Source organism: Narcine bancroftii, chromosome 12 (genome assembly GCF_036971445.1).
Source record: "Narcine bancroftii isolate sNarBan1 chromosome 12, sNarBan1.hap1, whole genome shotgun sequence".
Lineage (NCBI taxonomy): Eukaryota > Metazoa > Chordata > Chondrichthyes > Torpediniformes > Narcinidae > Narcine > Narcine bancroftii.
In genome coordinates this window covers 94,794,343-94,815,147 of record NC_091480.1, presented here as the reverse complement: position 1 = coordinate 94,815,147, position 20,805 = coordinate 94,794,343, and the positions used below count along the sequence as shown (strand labels likewise).

General features: G+C 42.4%; 1 protein-coding gene across 1 annotated transcript in view; it reads right to left on the bottom strand.

The window, feature by feature from the left end:
• Window positions 1–20,805, bottom strand: part of LOC138746559 (integrin alpha-8-like) — an 87,601-nt gene that overhangs the window by 16,302 nt on the left and 50,494 nt on the right. Inside the window, exons 17-24 of the mRNA XM_069904842.1 lie at window positions 20,141–20,280; window positions 16,181–16,318; window positions 13,363–13,430; window positions 12,071–12,218; window positions 9,417–9,509; window positions 7,704–7,780; window positions 5,025–5,105; window positions 2,582–2,687 (exon numbers count right to left, since the gene is read on the bottom strand). Coding sequence (XP_069760943.1) covers window positions 2,582–2,687; window positions 5,025–5,105; window positions 7,704–7,780; window positions 9,417–9,509; window positions 12,071–12,218; window positions 13,363–13,430; window positions 16,181–16,318; window positions 20,141–20,280 — 851 coding nt within the window. The remainder of the gene's footprint in view (window positions 1–2,581; window positions 2,688–5,024; window positions 5,106–7,703; window positions 7,781–9,416; window positions 9,510–12,070; window positions 12,219–13,362; window positions 13,431–16,180; window positions 16,319–20,140; window positions 20,281–20,805) is intronic.

Genomic DNA, 20,805 nt, shown 5'->3' with positions numbered 1-20,805 from the left:
ATATTGAGGTCAGGGCAGTCCAGCAGTTAGCATTACTGCCACCTCTCCAGTGACGCTTGTTTGATAATGTTTATATGGTTTTTCTGTGACCATGCCATTTTTCTATTGAGTGCTCTTCATCTCCTGTGTCAAAAATAGGTGGCTTAGTAGGTTAATTAGACTCTGCAAATGATCTTGGATGAAGGTGGTTAGCAGGAAATTCAATGAAGGGAGTGTAACACTAAAGTCTGAAGACATTGTGTTTGTAGTAACAACACAGAAATGCTAAATGAACTCAGCCAGTCTTGCAATGTCCATAGGAGGTAAAGATATGTTACTGATGTTTCAGGCCGGAGCCCTTCCTCAAGGTTGAACTAAAAAGCAGGTCGGTGCCTGAATTAGAGTGGGGAGAGAAAGGGGCAAAAATGGAAGAGAGAGGAGTCCTGACCAACAGACAAATTGTGCTAATTAGATATGATGTGAGGAAAGGTGAGAATTGATAATGAAGGGAGTTAATGGGTAGGAGACACGGAACAGGTTACAAGTAACTAAGTCAATGAATCAAACTGGTAAGAATGCTCTGAGAGGTGGTATAGACTTCATCATCCTAATACCCTCTTTTTATATTCTAAGTAAAAATGAGAAATGGAGCTACAATTTCACAATATGAGTCCATTTATGAAACTGAGGCAAATATTCTTTCTTCTCCATGACTCTTCTCATGCTGTTCAGCCAGAATCCTGCCATACCAAGTTTGTTAATATGACCATTACATCAAGGAACCGGAATAAATTCCAGTGAGTAAACTGGAATGTGATGGTGGTGTGGCCAGAGGGCACTAATTTCTAGGTCCTGAGGTTACATTGCCTCCATGATGCCAGGGTCTTCCCAATTGCATGTTGACCATGACCAAGTTAGAAGAAGTTTCTGTTTCTACCAGTAGAAAATGGAAGCAAAGCAGGACTTTTATGTTGAACAACCATTTGAAAATGAACTCCAAAAAGGAAGTGTAGAACAGTGTACCTTTTTTATGTTGAGGCAGAATCAATAAAATTATTACTATTTTGCAAAGTACTCCAAAAATACTGCACAAGATAGAACTGCTGATGTATTTCCCATCAATCAACGTTCTTCACATCTGGGAGTTAGCAGCCTTTGAAACAGATTGGGTATCAGAAATGAACTCAAAATATCCCTGATTTTAAATGTAATAATATTTAATACATATCATGACGTTTTATTTAAATTGCAAGCGACTGCAAAATGCTGCTGTGCAGAAGGACTTGGGAGTGCTTGTGCATGAATCACTAAAGGTTGGTTTGCAGGTGCAGCAGGGTATCAAGAAGGCAAATAGAATGTTGGCCTTCATTGTTGAAGGGATTGAATTTAGGAGCAAGGAGATATTGGTGAGGCTGCATCTGGAGTACTGGTCTCCTTACTTAAAGGATGTACTGGCTTTGGAGGTGGTCAGAGGAGGTTCACCAGGTTAATTGCAGATTAGCCTACGAGAAGAGACCAAGTCATCTGGAAGTGTACTTTCTAGAATTTAGAAGAATGAGAGTGAATATTGTAGAAACATAAAATTATGAAACACACAGATAAGATAAAGGTAGGTGGAGGAGACCAGAACTAGGGGACATAACCTCAAGATTCAGGGTATAAATTTAGGACAGAGATGAGGAAGAACTGCTTTTCCCAGAGGGTGGTGAATCTATGGAATTCACTGCCCAGTGAAGCAGTGGAGGTGACCTCAGTAAATATATTTAAGACAAGGCTAGATAAATTTTTACACAGTGGGGGAATTAAGAGGTTTTTTTTTGGTGGGGGGGGGGGAAACTGGTGGTTAGAAATGGGCATATCGCCAAATGGTGAATGGTGAAGCAAGCTCAATAGGGTAGTTGGTCCTAATACTTGTGTTCTGATGCTCAATGCAAACAGTCAAGTGGATTCCTTGATATTTCAATGTTGAACCTGGGCTGCTTAAGTCTGTTTTAACAAGCCTCATTGGCAGCTGGGTTCAATTCCTCCATGCATGCACAGGCCAAGGGCCACAAAGGCAAATGGGTCTAGCTTAGGTAGACATCTTGGTCGGTGTGGACAAAGGACCTGTTTCAATGCTGTAAAACACGATAACCTGGGAATTTCTAGGTAGTAATGTCCAATACATGGTTAGAGTGTAGAATTTGCTATAATAGCTTGGATCCTTTCAAAATAAAACCAAGAAAATTACATGACAGAAAAGGAAATAGAAAGAAATGGCATGAGAGCGGTTTGCATTTGAATAGAAGCAGTGCTCGTCAGGCCAAATCTCTGCTTTTTATTCTGTTTTAATATATGAATGCAATTGCATGTTTAAGTGCCATTCTGAAAGACTTTTTTTTAAATCCATCAACCTTTATCAACTGGCATACAGAAATAAAAGAAATTTATGGGACATATGCCCCTTTCCTAACCCTGTGATGTGGAGACCACTTGAAATAAGAGACTAATCGTGTTCTCAACCAGCACACGCTGTCCACTTGGCAGCATTAGCAGAAACCGATGTTGTGCCTGGTGGTGAGGAGTCAGTGGTGACCTCTGAGACCCTCGGGTGTGTACCTACCTCATAGACGTGGTCTATCACGGGTAGGCTGATGTTCTTCGCCACTGTGTTTGAAGGAGACACCAGATTGATGGATGGGAGGACAACCTGCTCAGGTTGTGAAACGCTGGGGTTTTAAAAAGAAAAGGTTATGCAATATAGTGGTACAAAAAACTGTCAAGCCTTCAATTTTTTTTTGCCTTGTTAAACTTTCCCTTAACAGACATATCTATTCAAATACAATTTTGTTGATTCAAGAAAGAGAGCAGTCGATCAGATAACCCTTTTTTCCTATTTAATCAGTACTGGATGTTTTTTCTTCCTTTGCTGTTAAAAATTATGAAGTAAATCTGCTACAGATGCTGCCTTTAAGTGGACTGGCAAACAGTTTATGATGTTCACCATCTGATTTTTCATTTTGAGCTTTTCTTGGGTGATAAAGATGGGTATCACTTCATGTGTACTGGTGTGTGGGAGATTCTGTTCTCCAGTCACATGGCATGGAGCCCAACGCAGATGAAACTGAGCAAAACTTTAATCTTGTGGGGTTTTTTTTCTGGTATGAAAAGCCCTAAATCGACTATACTAATCCAGGATGTTGTCTGGATTGGAGAACGTGGCATATGAAGCGAGACCGACAGAGCTAGGAATTTTCTCTTTGGAGTAACAAAGGACAAGAGATGATTTAATGGAGGTGTACAAGATTATGAGGGGCCTAGATGGGGTGGACAGCCAACATCTTTTCCTTGGGGTAAAAATAGCAAACACCAAAGGACATGGGTTTAAGGTGAGTGGAGAAAGGTTCAGGGGAAATTCAAATTTAGACGTCCTGCACAGTAACAGGCCCTTGTGGCCCACGGGCCTGTGCTGCACAATTACACCATATGACCTATAACCCCTGTACGTTTTGAAAGGTGGGAGGAAACCGACCACCCAGAGGAAACCCATGCAGGGAGAACCTACAGACAGCGCTGGATTCGAAACCTGGTCACTGGCGCAGTAACAGCATTGTGCTAACCGCTCCTCTAACCATGCTGGGTTTTATTTTTACTCAGAGAATGGTGTAGGCCAGGATTGATGGTGGACTTTGGTACAATAGGGACATTTAAAAGACCACAAGGTAGGCACATGATTGTAAAAAAATTAGATTGTTGTGGAGTGGGTTGGCAGTGGTCGGCACCACATTGTGGGCTTAAAGGCCTGTACTGAGCTGGGGCCCTTATCTCAGCAGTCAGCCTTGAAATAAGAGATGATGAGAATACTTTAAGATCACATTCTTTTTCATGGCTCAAGTTATCCCAAATTGAAATTGCATCACCATTCCTTTTTTTTAGCAAGTTCAAACCCTGTAACTCCCTATTGGCAGTACATTTATTTGTATTAACAGTAATACAGTAAGATGGCTCAGTACTTGGTGGCACAGTTAGCATGATGCTATTCCAGTTCTGGTGCGCCGCAGTCTGTGCGCTCTCCCTGTCTCTGGGTGCTCCGCTTTCCACCCACATTCCAAAGACAAACAGGATTAGTGGGCTAATTAGTCACATGGGTGTATTTGGGCTCGTGGGCCAGTAAGGCCTGTCAACGTACTGCATCTCCAAATTAGAAAGTACTAGAGGATGGGAAAATTTGCCAGATATATTTGCTGTGGGGGGAAATTAAACATAAAAATGCCGTTTCATTCTGGCCTGATAAAGATCGCATTTTAGCTCACTTTCATAGTTAAAGCTAATTCCTTTTGGGTTGAAAGGTTGTTTGTGCAGAGAGCTTGGGTGAGCATGGGATAGTTTGCTTTCTATTAATATCAGAAATATCCAGTGGAGAATGATGGGTGATATTATGTATGAGAAGGGGGCAAGAACCGGGGAGGTGATATGGAATTGGACAGAAGGTGGAGAGACAAGAGAGAGAGAGACCACTGGCAGGAAGGGGAAAGTTGTAGATAGAAATGGGCAGCACGGCTGGCATAGTGGTTAGTGCAACATCTTTACAGCACCAGTGATCAGGACTTGGGTTCGAATCTCCCACTGTGTGTAAGGAGTTGGTACATTCTTCCCAGTCTGTGTGGGCTTTCCCCGGAAGTTCCTGTTTCCTCCCACCATTTGAGACATGTCGGGTAATGGGGTGTAAATTGGGCGGCACAGATACCTGGGCCAAAATGGCCTGTTACCGTGCTGTATGTCTAAATTTAAAATTTAAATTTAAAGGTAAAGAAAAAGGTGAAGAGGAGACTTAGCAAGATGCCTGGATTGCATATGAAGCTTGGTTGATAGGACTTTTCTCATGGAGGATGTTCATGAAGGTAGCGCAGACATCCATCACCTTTTTCTGGGGTGGCAATAGGAGATATTGGCATACATGATCAATGATGCAACCTGCCACTAACACAAGATCCCAGGAATGGTGTTATTCCACCAACCTGAACTTAGACAACTGGAAAATATCATGATTTTCAAATGGTCCTTACCCTCTGAGAACAAGATGAGCCACAGTTTTCATCTTGAAGTTCAAATGAACCATGTCACTGTGAGACTTCTGTGAGTTCTTACTGGAAAAAAAAACCCCACAAACTAATAGTTAGAGAAGAGTTCATTTCATGATTCCCCCGATCCAAACATTGAGAATAAATCTCAATATTTTGTTCCTTTTCTTATAAAAGCAGGAGGCCATCAGGCCCATTGGACCTACTTTGCCATTCAATAATTTCATGGTTGGTCTGGTCGTGGGTTCAGCTCCACTTACCTGCTTATTTCCCATGACCTTTAATTCTCCATCTGTGTCTTAAATACATTTGATGACATAGCCTTTACAACTTCCTCAGACAGAGAATTCCACCGATTCATGTCTATCTGGAGGAGCAGTTCCTCGTCATATCTTTCTTAAATCTTCGTCCCCGAATCTTGAGGCTGGGTCCTCAAGTTCTGGTCCCACCTGCCAGTGGAAACAACCTCCTTGGTTCTATATTATCTATTCCTCTCGCAATGTTTCTGTAAGATACCCTTTCATCCTCTGAACTCTAATAAAGTGCCAGGCTTACAGATTTTTTTAGTTCTTTGTTTTCCCATAATTTTTTTTTTGTTGCCCCAGTTGCTTGAATTCTGAACAAGGGTTTTACTGCACTACAGATGCACTCCATCTGACAAATCTTTGCCCTCTCACTTAACCTATTTATATCCCTCTGCTGACTGTGATCTCGACACAATGTGCTTTTCCACTCAATTTAGTATCATCATCAAACTTGGTCCCTTCATCCATATAATGTGAACAGTTGTGGGCTCAACACTAACCCCAGTGCCACCCCACTAACCACTGCTTGCAACCAGAGATGCCAACTCTCTGTAATCCTCGATGCATGTCATTGTCCCAATTCCATTCTTTCTTTCCTTCTGTGCAAACTCCTGGAAATCCAAGCATACTACATCTTACTTCTTCCCTGGTATCCTCATTATATTCTCAAAGAACTCCAGGAAGTTAAACATGTTCTGTCCTTCCTGAATCCATGCTGTGACTGCCTGATGGGATAATTTTTAACTGCAGGTCTTGCCATTTCTTCCTTAATGACACCTTCTCCCAAGACTTGGTGAGTTATGATCAATGATAGAGTTAGAGCTGAAATTTTGCTAATGAGATTACAAGCTGATCGTTGAAGATCATTTCCATAATCGGATCCATGTGATGGTATATCACAGAGAGCTGCTGGCAAGGAAGGAGCACCATAGGCCACTTTCTATTAATAGTGAATCTAGAATGTTTGTCACACCTGGAACTCCCAGTTACAGATGATTCAGGGCATTTACTTGGGATAATTGTTTAGATTGCAGATAGTTTTATTTAGATCCATTTTTGATTTTGCTGACAAGAAAAGCATTGATGGTAATTCTGTTCCAAACTCAACTGCTCTCTTTAATTGTCTTTTTCTTCAGGATACCCAAAATAGCTGTTTCATTCCACTGTTTAAGAAAATTATAGTCCGCATCCCATGATGGGTTTATACAGAATTTATACTAACCTCTGAATAACTTGGACCACTTTGCAAGGGTTCTTTAGTGACTAATTGATGAGAGAATAGTTTTTCCAAATAAAATTAGCAGAAAAAAAAATCCTGAAAAACCACTGCAGCACAGAAAAAGGCCACCTCTGCCCCTCTAGTCTATGCTGAACCACTTTTTTCCGCAGTCCCACTGACCTCCACCCAGTCCATAGCCCTCCATACCTCTCCCATCCATGTACCTGAACAAATTCTTCTTAAATATTAAAATTGAGCCTGCATTTACCACTTCAGCTGGAAGCTTGTTCCATACTCCCACCACTCTCTGTGTGAAGACCTTTCCCCATGTCCTCTAGCTTGTATCTCACCTTCCCTCAGTGAAAAAGCCTACCTACATTTACTCTGTCTGTCCCCCCTCACAATTTTAAATACCTCGATCAAATCTCCCCTCATTCTTCTACGCTCTAGGCAATAAAATTTTAACCTTTCCCTGGAACTTGGTTCCTGAAGTCCAGTCAACATCCTAGTAAATCTTTTCTGTACTTTCCGTCTTATTGATATCCTTCCTGTAGTTAGGTAGCCCTAATTGCACACAATACTCCAAATTTGGCCTCACCAATGTCTTATACAACTTAAACATGTACTCAATACTTTGATTTATGAAGGCCAATATGCCAAAAGCTCTCTTGATAACTCTATCCATCTGTGACGCCACTTTCAGGGAATTGTGTATCTGTATTCTCAGATCCCTCTGTCAGTGCCCGACCATTGACCGTGAAGGACCAGGAAGAGTCTTATAATCACGATTGACAGTTTAGATACTAGATAATTAAGGGATATAAAGTTAGTGCAGGAAGGTGGCCTAGAAGTAAAGTATCACCATGCCCTTGTTAAATAGCAGTGCAGGTAGAAGACATCTGGCTGAGTCAGAGTTCTATGCAGTCCCATTTCTTCCATTTCCAATTGGAATTGAGAACAAAGCCCTTCCATCCTGCTTCCGAGGGTTCTTAAATGGGCAATGATGCGAGTTTGGGGGACGGGAACGGGTAGGCAGAGGCGTGATCTGCGGAATGGTGCGCTCCTCTCCTCGTTTATGCGGGGCTGGTGTGCGGTCTGGTTCCACGGATTCGAGGCTCACGACAGAACTGCCCTCTTTACCTTCGAATCTGCATGCTGATCGTGATGCCCTCCTGCTGCGCCAAACTGTGCACGGTGAAGTGGAGTCCTGCAGTTAACTAAAGAGCAACAAAAGATTGATCATCATCATTGCAGCTTCTTTAATAGAGCGGCCAGCGTTTAGCATATAAATAAAAAGCAACAATGAATAACCAATATAGGATGACGTTATATATCTATATAGATATATATGTACAAATCTGACTTCATAAATTCCGAGGGGCTCCAGGGAATGTTCTGTGAATAATGAATGTGAGAAATATCTTTGACAGGCAGCAGCAGTTTGCTCATTCCCCCCCCCCACCTTGACAACACTGAAAAGGAGCATAATCAAGAGAGTCCTGCCTGTCTGTATCATTATAGCTGAAAAGCATCGGACCTCAAGTCAATGCAGAGGTTCATCAAAACAGCCGAGAAGACCACTGGGGTCTCTCTTTCCTCTCCTGACAATTTTTACTGGGACTGTTGCATAAATAGGGCTCAAAGAATTATAGAGGACTTGTAGAGACTTGACCTCCTACCATCAAGGTAGATCAAAATTAGGCCTGCCAGGCTGGGAAATGTGCTCCCTCTCTATGGAGAGTCAGATGATCATACACTTGAACTAGGTGAATCTTCATCCACGCAACATTTGGAATAAACCAGCCCTCAGCACTTTAAATGGGAAGCAAATGTCATTGGTGCATTACTGGTTTAGACTGCTGCTGTGTTTGCAACATAATTAATCAGTTAAAAACAAGGAAGTCTGCAGACTCTGTGATTGCTGTGTAATACACAAAACTCAGCAGGGAATGCAGTGTCTGTAGGAGACAAAGATATATTAATCTTGTTTCAGGCCTGAGCCCTTCTTCAAGGAAGAAGCAGAGTGAGCAAAGAACAGGAAATCTCAGAATGCAGACTGAAGGCCGGCTGGGGAAGGAGTCCAGACCAACAAAAGGTGTTAATTGGATAGGATAAGGGGAGAGGTGAAAATTGATTGTCTGTGTGAAAGGAGACAGGGAAAAGGGAGAGAGCAGAGCTGGGGGAAGGTGATGAGGGAAAGAACTGGGGTGGGGGGGGGGTGTGTTTAACCAAAGCTAGAGAATTTGATATTAACACCATCCGGTCAGAGGGTGCACAGTCAGTCGGAAGATGAGGTGTTATTCCTCCCATTTGCAGGTGGTCTCAGTTTGGCAGAGCATGGACAGACGTGTCAGCAAGGGAATGGAATAGGGAACTGAAATGGGTGGCCACTGGGAGATCCACGCTGTTATGGAGGATAGAGCTGTAATTCTGTCCGCCGTAATGTCTGGGCTGTACTGGGCTTAGCTGGCACAGTACAGCCCAGATGAAGAGATTTGAAGCTGCCCTTAAATTAATAGGGAAGAGTCAGGGCAGGAAAATCACCAAAATTTTTGTTGTTATTCACTCTTGACCTTAAGATGGCCAGCTGTTATCATTCCATTGTTAGATGCCTGTGATTTGATGGCTGACTTCTGGATCCATTGATATATTCTTGAAAGGAAGCCCATGAGCAGAATTATATTTGCCTTGATACCAGGAAAGATTATCAAGCGAAAAAAGGGGGACTGGTAGGAACAGAGGCTGGATTAATCAGATGATCTTTGGGTCACTAATTGGGTGATGTTTCTAAGTCCCAACGTGTGACAAAATATTTTTGACAGGCAGTAACAGTTAGCTCTTCTGTATTCTCACCTTCACATTAGATTCCATGGGATTTCCAAGCTGACAGATCACTGTTTGAGTGCCATTGTCCATCAATGGGTTACAAGGCAATTTAGAAAGGCTCTTGAAGAACAAAATTTGCACAAGACACAAAAAAACTGGTCGTTACAAAGGCAACAAATTGGCATGTTCTGAATAGACCATCAGTACTTCAAAGATAAAGATCGATCTGACTGTTCCAATTAGGAATTAAGCAAATATAAATTTCAAATTGTTCAGACCTTTCACAAATAGACATCAAAATGTTCACTGCTTCACCAAACCATAATAAACCTTTCACTCTGACACTGGACAGTAATTATTTTCAAAAGGTTTGTTTCCTGAAAACAAATTGGGGGTGGGGGGGGGGGGGGTTTAAGTGATCAAACTGAACACAAAGATCATTTCAGATTTGTTGTATCATGTAGGAAGTTGGAGAAACATGAAATTAGCTTTGATTGAATTTAGTATGCTTAATCCCATAATAATGCAGATAACAAGCTCTTAGGTTGACACAACAAATATGAGAAGCCCAGGGTTTGTCTTGGTCACCAATTTACAACCGAAGTAGAGCTCATAGGCTTTCTTAATAAGTGTAGTCATGCTGCATCTTTGGACCTTAAGCGTCTACTCGCCACAAATGTGACTGAATGTATCACAGCTGTTGCAACATTGACAAAACATTTCTGCTGTATTGAATCTTCCTGAAGACAGTAAATGCTACTGCCTGAAGAACCTGTGCATCACCATATGTTCAATCTACATCAGTGTAATGAACAGCAAATGTACCTCTGAGCTGCTTTTTTAGCCTGTCTGCCTCTATCCTGACTAAACATGTCCACGTCTAAGTCAACGTTTGCATAGCACCTGCACTGAGTGCATGCCCAGGTATGCTTGGACTGACCAAATCAGCTTTCTTTGAGGGCAATACACCAGTAGACTTAAAATATGACAGGAAATCGCAAAAAGAGGTTATATCCTAAAAAAAAGTGGTTTGTGATATGAAAATTTTCAGGTGATTTTTTCAAGAGCATCAGCCCCAAATCCATAAAATACACCCAAAAAGTGTTCAGGAAGCAAAATTTTCATTCTCCAATGTAACCTACACCCTCTATTCAATGGACAATGATTACAGATGGTAGTGAAATGCACAGTTTAAGTTCACAGTTCATAGAGTTCACAGAGTCAACACAATGTGGAAATACAGCCCATGACCCATCATGTCTGTACATCCATGTTAATCCCACATTCTCCATGCATTCCCATGAACTTTTCCAGATTCTACCACTGACTGCACATTAGGGGCAAGTTGCAGTGGCCAAACAACTCCCGATACCATGTTTGTCACGTGGAAACTCCCAGGGGAAAGCGCTGAGTCACAGGGAGAACATGCAAACTCCACTCAGGCAGCTGAAGGGGAGGATTGATCCTGGGTCACTGGAGCTATGAGTCAGCCTGCTCTCTTTGATGCACTGAAACAGAAGTATGGAGAAGCCTAAATCATGGTTCAGAAGTCCAGTGTCCACAAGCAAAGTCAGGAAGACCTATGAGGAGGGGTGGGGCATTAAAGCAAGGTTGATTCCTGCCCCCTCTCCACCGTCAATCCATATTGCCTGCAGATGTTAATGAACAGCTCCTGACTGCAGGAAAGGCGGCCAGGTTCTTCTCTCTCAAGGTGTTGGTCAATAGAGCATTATCATCTTGCCCATTGACTTGAAATTAGACCGCTTAATGTAGTTCATTTCTGCACTGCCTGATGAAAAAAATGGATCTTTTCTGAATTAAAGCACAAGAAAGACCCTTTTGTGTCATTTGAAGCCCATGAAAGAAAACATGCAAGTTGATTCAGTGGTGCCCAGTTTCCCAACCGTGTGCAGCAATGACTGGGCCACCCCAATCACGTCACACTCTTCATGGAGTTTAAGACTTCCTTTACCTTTTTTGTCTGTAGCATCTTCATCAGTGTCTCTATACTGACCAGTGAGTGGAAGAGTACGTGTTCTGTGGGATATTGTGGTTGGTCCATTTACACAACAAATCAAGCACTTGTGTTTGTGATTCAATCAGGGGTTTCACATGAAGGAAAGTATACTTGTAACGATGCTGTGACGATTAGTGTTTGCTGCCTCACAGTTCCAGTGACTTTAGCCCCATCTGAAGCCTGGGTGCTGTCAGTGTAGGCTGGCAGTATGGGTTTTCTCCAGAAACCTCGGTTTCCTCCTGAATCCCATAAATGAGTTGGACAGTCGATTAACCCTCTGGCCATTTTTAACCTTTTGTAATATATCTTTCAGACTGGGTTCATGGGTACATTACAGTACAAATACCAGTGCAAAGCAGCTGATGGCTGGATATAAAACCAAACCCAGAAAACAGGGACACAGAGTGTATGTGCTTATTGGCCCTCCCTGAAGACTGGGACATGGAGTATGCGCGCTTGTTGCTAGTCCCTGAAAACAGGGACATGGAGTCCAAAGGGTTAATTTATCCTCTGTGAATTTCCAGTCATACGGCAGAAGACCTGGTGCAGAGTTTAATGGGCATGTAAAACACAAGGAGGAGAATGGGGTTGCTTTGAGAACCAGTATTGACTCAGTGGGGTGAATGGCCGTTGAAAGGAATATGAAACAAAATACTGACCATACCTTATTACCTTGCACAACATTAGTGAAGTCAATTTGAGGAGGTAGGGAGATATAGAGTTCAGTTTCATAGCCTCCTTCTCCATCATTCACTGCAGCGAAAATCACAGTGAGTTGATTGAAGTCTCCAATAATAAAATGGTCTCTGTCTCTGCGGAAGTAGTGATAGAAGAAACACAGTCAGAATTCTGATCCCTTTATCGATGAAGCACAGTGAGATATGAAATTCTATTTTACCCTCTTCTTCCTTTTTTTGCCTGTGGATCTTTCATTTCAGAGGCAGTGTTTATTATCTACTTTACTGGGGACATTAGAGTGGGAGTTCAACCTTGCTATCTACTTTGCATCACCAAATCAGTGAACCTGGGCTGTTTCAAAGGACATGACTGAGGCAGTTGTCAACTGCTGATGGAACATCTCAAAAGTACATACATGAACGCAAAAATTCAATTTGGTACATGGTCAATCTCAATCTTAAAGCTATCGACTAAATATCTCCTAATAAAAACCACACTGGAACAAAAGGTAAATTTACTTCCATACACAAACAAATAATAATTTTGAATTAAACACTGTGTGTTTGAAGAAATAAAACCTCCAAAACATTCCGAGAATTGGAAAACAACATTTGACATGAAACCACAGAAGATGATGTTAAGGAAGATGACCAAGGTCCTCACCAAGGAGGCCAAGAAGATCATGACAGAGAGAAAGAGGCAGAAAGGTTTAGAGTCTAATTGAAGATTTGGCTGACAACGATGAACACAAGCTGTTTTGCCATTTCCTTCTGGTTTACATTCAAGCTGTGGCAGGTTTGAAGTCAACACTTTCCCATAAAGACCATCCCTTTCAAAAATGAAGACCAAATGTAGATGAAGAAAATTGGAATGGATTACTTGTAGGAATGCATTAATTAAGATCTTGCCCTAATATAGGATGATTCAAACATGCCTGCTAAAAATTGGTCAAAGGATCTTTCAGAATATCCTAGATTGATCTTTTATTAAAATTCTCTGTTTGTTTACATTCGTGATCTGTTTACAGTTCTTTATTTGTTTACATATATATGTTACGTACAGTATTGTTTTGCACTACCAATACGTGGTGATTCTTCCTCGCCCACAGAAAAAAGGAATCTCAGTGTTGTATGTGATGTCATGTATGTATTCTGACAATAAATCTAAAATCTGAAAGTAATATATTTCTTGTTGGTAATTATTTATTTCTGTTGACTGTTGGGGAAGCTCAGTGACTCGGTACATCAGAAAACTGGAACAAATTAAGGAAAAACTTACGCATTTGCTGACAGTTTGAAATCTGGAATACATATGTTATCACTTCCACAGTTCAGGAGAATACGAGCCTAAGACAAGATGAAACAACAACATTGGTCTTAAATCCTGCTTCTGATTTTCAATTTTGATGCCACCTTTTAGACTTAGTTTTAAACTTGGCTCAGATTATAGCGATGATGTCTCTAACTTGTTTTCTTAATGTCATCTTTCAAATGAAATGTCAGGCTGAGGCCAGGTAGATTGATAATGTTATATAGCAGTGTTTAGAGTTATTCCAGCTTAATTGAACTGAAGATTGGGACTGTCTTGTCCAAAGAAAAAGGACAAAATGATTAACTTAGACAACTTGATGAAGGGCTCAGGCCCGGAACATTGGTTATGTATCTTAATGTTTGCTGCGTAAAGAACACTGAGTGACTGGCTGAGTTTCTCCAGCACTGCAGTGAAAAGATTGGTTATCTCATTTAGTAATATTTCCTCTTGATGTACTAAAGTGCACTGCTGCTTTTACCTCTTGGCGATGGCTTGTCAAAATAGTTCATTTGGAGTTGCTAGTCGAGCACTGTCTCTCATTCTGATTTCCAAACCCTCCCCTCAATGGTTCAAGAACAAATTTATTTTCGTCTGAATGTACATAGGAAACCAGCATTTCTCCAGACTACAGTGCACACACATACACTGCATAGACTTACACTCATGCACACACACACACACACACAGAGTGAGAGAGAGAAAGATACACATAAATATATAATTAAAATTACTATTTTATATATATATTTATTTTGGAATGATTTACTTGATTACAGGATACTGTTCACAGCCTGTCAGAAGAACCTATCAGCCTGGGGCAGTTCTGATTTTAACATTCCTGTACTTCCTTTTTGATGCAAAATATAGACTAGGGAAGCTCCAGGGACTTCATGGTGCCCCAATCAGGTTGCAAACAGTCCTAAAGATCAACCTGTAATGAGATTTAGCCCCACAACAGATGATGGTTCCTCAAAAGCAAGGCCTAATGTGGACCTGATGTCTACTTGGATGTCAGGCTGGTAGTTAGGCCTTTATCCCTCAAGGCGTTATGCTGTTCTCAGCAATTAGAACCACAGAACACGACAGCACAGAAAAATGGCCATTCAGTCCATGCTGAAATATTATTCCACTAGTCCCATTGATCTGCACCAATTCCATAACACTCCAGAACTTTCCCATCCCAGAATCAATCCAATTTATTCTTAAACTTGAGGGAGCCTACATTTACCACATCAAGTGGCAGCTCATTCCACACTCCCACCACTCTGAGTGAAGAAGTTCCCCTAAAGCCATGTCCTCTTGTATTTATCTCTCCTATTCTGTGGAAAGAGGCTACTCGCATTTACTCTGTCTATACCCCTCATAATTTTGTAAATCTCTATCGAATCTCCCCTCATTCTTCTACACTCCAAGAAATAATGTCCTAACCTGATTAATCTTTCCCTGTAAACTGACTCCTGAAGACTCAGCAATACCTGAGTAAATCTTCTCTGCATTCTTTCAATCTTGCTGATATCCTTCCTGTAGTTAGGTGACCAGAACTGGAAATAGAATGTAGGGACAGGCCCTTCAGCCCACAATGTCTGGGAGAAATACTATCCAAAATTAAAGCACATCTGTTCTGCCTGCAGCAAAAACACAAAAATGCTGGAGGAACTCAGCCAGTCTCTCAGCGTCCATAAGGATATATAACCAATGTTTCAGGCCTGAGCCTTTCATCAAAGTATCTTGAGGAGCATGAGAGAAGAGAGTGCTGGGGGAGGGGGGGGGGTGGAGGGGGACAATGAGAGAGAATCTCACAAACCTCCCTTCAAAGAAAGGAGAACTTCTTCATGGTAGGCATCCCTTGAAGAAAGTTTGCTGTGTAGCAACTGAAATGGAGTGAAACATCAAAGTCTTCAGTCGCTGTGATTGTAGTAAAACCACAGAAATTCTGGAAGAACTCAGCTGGTCTTGCAGCGTCCATAGGAAGTAAGAATATATAACCAATAATTCTGGCCTGAGCCGTTTTTTTTGCAGTCACCGGCTGAGTTCCTCCAGCATTTTTGTTTTTTTTACAGCATTGTAGACTTTTGTTTTTCTATCTTCTGCCTGTACGCAATCCCCCATAGCCCTCCCTCCGTATGTCTATCCAACAACTTCTTAACTGCTCCAAGCAGCCTGTACCTGGCACATGCCACTCTCTGTGTGGAAAACAATTTGCCACACACATCAACTTAAATGTCCTCCAGTATTTGACATTTTGGTCTTGGGAGAATGGATCTGGTTGCCCACCTGATCTCCATCTTTCCTCATATTATAAAGTTCTCTCAAGTGTCCAGAGTAAACAGTTGTGCATTATCTGAGGACAAGTGCAGTTAAGGAAGCAGGATGGCAGCCACCGTGGTGACCCTAAATGAGAGTGGGAGAATGTGTCTCTTCCCTGCCATTTAATCACAGATATGCCAACATTTTATTCCCAACAGCAAAGGTTTCATTTTTGGAATGTGATACTACATTTAGAATGTAATAAACATGAAATTCTTTAACTTTTGTCTACCGTACGACAGACAGAGTCTTCACTTTGTCCAGCACCCCTCATAGAAACCTTCAGCACCTGGTGGTCTCAGGGGGTCTCCCCTCCAAATACTGACCAGGCCTGAGCCTGCTTAGCTTCCAACATCAGATAATCTCAGGCGTATTCAGGCTATTAGGTTTGATGTTTGAGGGCAGTACCTTTCTCAACCTGCGTTGAGCCCTGTATTCCTTGGGTGATTTCTGTGAAGGCCACCGACTCGTACCTCACCTTTTCCGTGATCAGGACCCGACTGTGGGGACTCAGCACCAAGGACAGGGCGCTGGAGCTGTTCTGTATCTCCTCCAATCGACTGAAGTTCAACGTCACAACAATCGGGCTCAGCTTGTCTTTAAACTCTGCTTCATTCTGTGAGAGATAACGAGAGGACATTCAGTTCACCTCCTCCAGATACTTCTGATGCAGTGTCGGAATAAATTAGTATGTACCCGCCACAACCTGCTGCAGGAACGATTTCATCAAGGTGGAAAAGGTACCAAGTAGATTCACCAGGATGTTACCTGGAGGGCTTAAGTAAAACCACAGAAATGTGGGAGGAACTCAGCTAGCCTCACAGCATCTGCAGGAGGTAAAGATATACAGTAAAACCCCGTTTGAACGCAATTCATTAATCCGTGGAATCGCTTATAGTGCGGGTGTCTGTGGACCCCAAACTTTGTAAATAAGTTGGTTAAAATTCAGAATACCAATATTAAAAGAACACACTTGCTTTCTTTCATTGAAATTGTTAGTTATAACCCGCTTTCAGGTGGAATTGCCAGGAGCGGAGCCAGCTGTGGATGTCTGCAAAGGCAGCGCTGAAGGCGGTGTTCTGCCACCTGAAAGGTCCACAGCGGGGAGAGGTGCTGTGGAACAAACGCCGGCTCCTGAGTCGGGGCAGGGGCAGCCACCTGACAGCACCCCCCCCCCGCCCCCCCCCCCCGGCGCGGGACATCAGGGCTGTCGGTAGCGGGGAGGGAGGCTGTCGGTAGCGGGGAGGGGGGCTGTCGGTAGTGGGGAGGGTGGCTGTCGGCAGCGAGGAGGGGGGCCGTTGGCAGCAGGGAGAGTGGCTATTTGGGTTTGACATCTGTTCTGCGACTCGGCTATAACATGGTATGAAATTCTGGACCCCAACTACCGCGTTCTAATGAGGTTTTACTGTATTAGGAATGTTTCGGGCCTAACCCCTTCTTCAAGGTTTCTATTGTTGTCTCAAATTATCCTAAAGAGTCTTATGGCAAATACAAAATTTGAAATATGGCCACTGTTCTCAATGAATTCCACAGATTCGTGGCGGTTCCACTGAGTTGTAACTAAATTTAAAAGGTATGCAGTGCCTTCACATTCCTGATAATGGCGCTGTTGGCCAAGTAATGGCGCTTAAACTGCTCCACCTGCAGACATTTTCTGGTTCTGCACCCCATTACATTGGCTCTGGATTCAATGCATTTTAACCCATGTAACATGGTGGTAGGTCGGTGATGCCCACACTATAAAAATAACACACTTGCAAAAAAACAAACTTAAAAGACGTGAGATCAATGGACCCAGTTTTGACTTAAAATGACTGTTTAAGTTGAGTGGAGGAAAGTTTAGGGAAGATGTCAGAGAGTGGTGGGTGCCTGGGATACATTGCCACAGGTGATGATGGAGGCTGGTACAGCAGGATCATTGAGAAAGCTTTTAGATAGGTAAGAGAGCATGGCTTGTGAACCAGTTAGCGTAACGCTGTTACAGCGCCAGCAATCGGGACCGGGATTTGATTCCCGTGCTGCCCGCAAGGAGTTTATACGTTCTCCCCAGGTTTCCTGTGGGTGGTCTGGTTTCCTCCCACTGTTCAAAACATTCTGTGGGTTGTAGGTCAATTAGGAAGCACAAGCTCACAAGCGAACAGGCCTGTAACTCTGCTGTACGTCTAAATTAAAATGTTTGTAAATCAAGGGTAATGGGGGTGAGGTTGGGAAGGTATAGATTTGATGCTGAAATAAGTTTATATATAAGTTGGCACAGCATCATGGGCTGATCAGCCTGTACTGTTTTATGGCAAACTAAATTTGATTTCTCGATGGTAAAATTATCAAAGCCACCCAGAGTTTATCACAAACTGTGAGAGGTGGTGGAACCCTACGGCAAAGTTTGAAAGCAGGAACTCTACCTTTGTTCAACAGAGGACAGTTTTCGGTGAGTGAGGATTAAGGTAAAGCTTGATTCTGGATTTTCCTCCAACTGGGGAAGATTTGGGCAAACACAAAAACCTATGCATTTGGAGCAAGAATAGGCCACACCTTTCCTCAGGTCTGTTCTAACGTTCAATAAATCTTTCCTGATCTGATTGTGGCTGCAGTACCACTGTGGAAGAAAGGTTTAGAATGATGTTGATTAATTAAACCTGATTAATGCTTATGCTGGGACGGTTGCAGATACTCAAGGACAATGGTGGGGGTTAGGGGGGCGGGGAGGTGCAGGACTTGTGTTGACTGGCAATCACAAATTCCACTAGCCCTAATTTCTCCAAAATCAAATGACTTTCAAGAATAAGGGGATCCAAAAGTGTAAAAATACCTGAGGCGAGGGGGAACACGTTTCTGTGATTGGTCCATAATATGTAGACAGACATTACTTAACTTACTGCTGATGGCATAATGTTTGCCACACAGGAGACTGTTTTGTGATTGGTTAACATCAGGAAAATTTAAAAGCATGCATTTGTATGTTCGGGGAGGGGAGACAGACCTCCCCACAAGCTTGTTTATCATTAAAAATAATTGGTTCAACACAATGAGTCCAGGACCTTGATTCCTCTGTCCAGTAGATTCCTGATTGAGATCTCACCCCAGAACCTGGACTAAGGTATTGATACTGATCCTCCACATCCACCTTCCATCTAGCCCTGATGACCTTTCATCTGCTTGCTTATCAGGTATTTACCAACCTGTTCCTTAAATGTATACAAAGGCTTCCCATCGCAGAGAGAGAATAAAGGTTAGATTCTGTTTTAAACGGTGATCTACTGTATTGAAATAATGACCCCTGGAGCAAGGGGAAGCATCCTTCCATATCCAACCTGGCCCAGGTCATTGAGGATCTGACAAAGTTTAATCAACCTGAAACATTAATGCAGTTTTTTCATTCCATGGATCCTGCCTGAACTGCTGAGTGCTTCCAGCATTTTCTCCTTTTTTATTTCAACATTTTAACGTGCAGTTTTGTGATTTCGAAGCTGGACCTTGTGCGTCCCAATCATGTTCCCTCCGAACCTCAGCAGATACCAGCCTGGCTTGCCCAACCTTCCTTCCTAAGGCAAATCACCAATTCCAAATAGGAGTCTGGAATCTACAGCACAGAAACAGGCCCTTTGGCCCATCTAGTCCACGCTTGAACTGCACCTGGATCATAGCCCTCCATACCCATGTACCTATCCAATCTCAAAAGTCAAAATCGAATCTGCATTCACCTCCACTGGCAGCTTGTTCCACACTCTCACTGCCCTCTGTTGAAGAAATTAATGTTCTCCTTGAACTTTACTTTTCATCCTTATCCCATTTCCTCTAGTTCTTGTCTTTCCCAACCGCAGTGGAAAAATCCTGTTTGGATTTACCCTATCAATACTCCCCATAATTTTGTTGACCTCTATCTCTTCATTCTCCAATGCTCCATGTCTGATAAACTTCCTCTGAACTGTTTCAAATGCACTAATACTTATAGCATACATTAATGATTTTCAAACTACCTTAATCCCTATGCCATAGGTGCTCTGTGATAGTAAGGGCTTGATTAAGGTGGTATGTGAGTGGGGGATAAAAAGCTCTAGACCTAATTGTTACCAAAATATTTTGCTTGAGAAAAATTGTCATTGGCCCATTTCCTTTGGAGTTATGAAACCATGCACATAACGAGTCAATTAGGTATGATTAAAACAGTGGCTTTCAAATCTTTTTCTTTCCATCCACCTACCACCTTAATCAATCCCTTACTAATCACAGAGCACCTATGGCATAAAGTAGTAGGTGAGTGGAAAGAAAAAAGGTTTGCAAACCACTGGCACACACAGTGCTCCAAAAGTGTTCTCAGCAATGCTCATGCAGCCAAAGTTGTACTCTGACACTGAGTGTGTGTTTACATCAAGACAAAGAGGTCTCCACTGCTATCAATGAACCGAGAAAATGATCAGAGTATTAAGGAAGCAGATACCCTGAGGTAAGCCTTGAGGATGCGGCAGGATGTTTCCTTATCTTTCATTGATGAAAACTGAACGATTTGCTGTGATTGATGGGAGGTCAGGAAAAGTGTCCGTCGCTGAGGTTTGTCCAACTCCAACCGAGCATTCAGAACTTGAAACAAAAGAAATGATAAAATTAAGAGTTAAGTTTGAACACATTGGAAAACAAACAGAAAATCTGAAATGTTCACACTATATCTCTTGCGGGAAATGGTCTCTAAATTCTAGAGCTTTTTAGATTTCCAACATTTTACTCGTGGAGTGAGTGCATCTGACTATTCGTCCTCGCTTGTCAGGAAGGCACAGCAGTGACAGCATTTCCTGAGAAGACTGAGGTGGGAAACTGGCCACCATCCTGTCAACTTTCTATAGGAGCTCTATCGAGAGCGTCATGGTGCAGTTGCTGCAGAGAAATGGGTCAGAGGTCAATCCACAGGACCACAAGAGTGGCAGAGAGGATCAATGGTGTCTTTGCCCTCTCCGTCGACGTGATCTACCAGGACCGTTGTCTAAAGAGGGCTTGCAAAATCATTGAGGACCCCTTCCGCCCCACACACAGCATCTTTCAGCGACTCCCATTGGGGAAGAGATACAGAAATATCCGAGCCAGAATCATCAGACTGAGAAACAGTCTCTT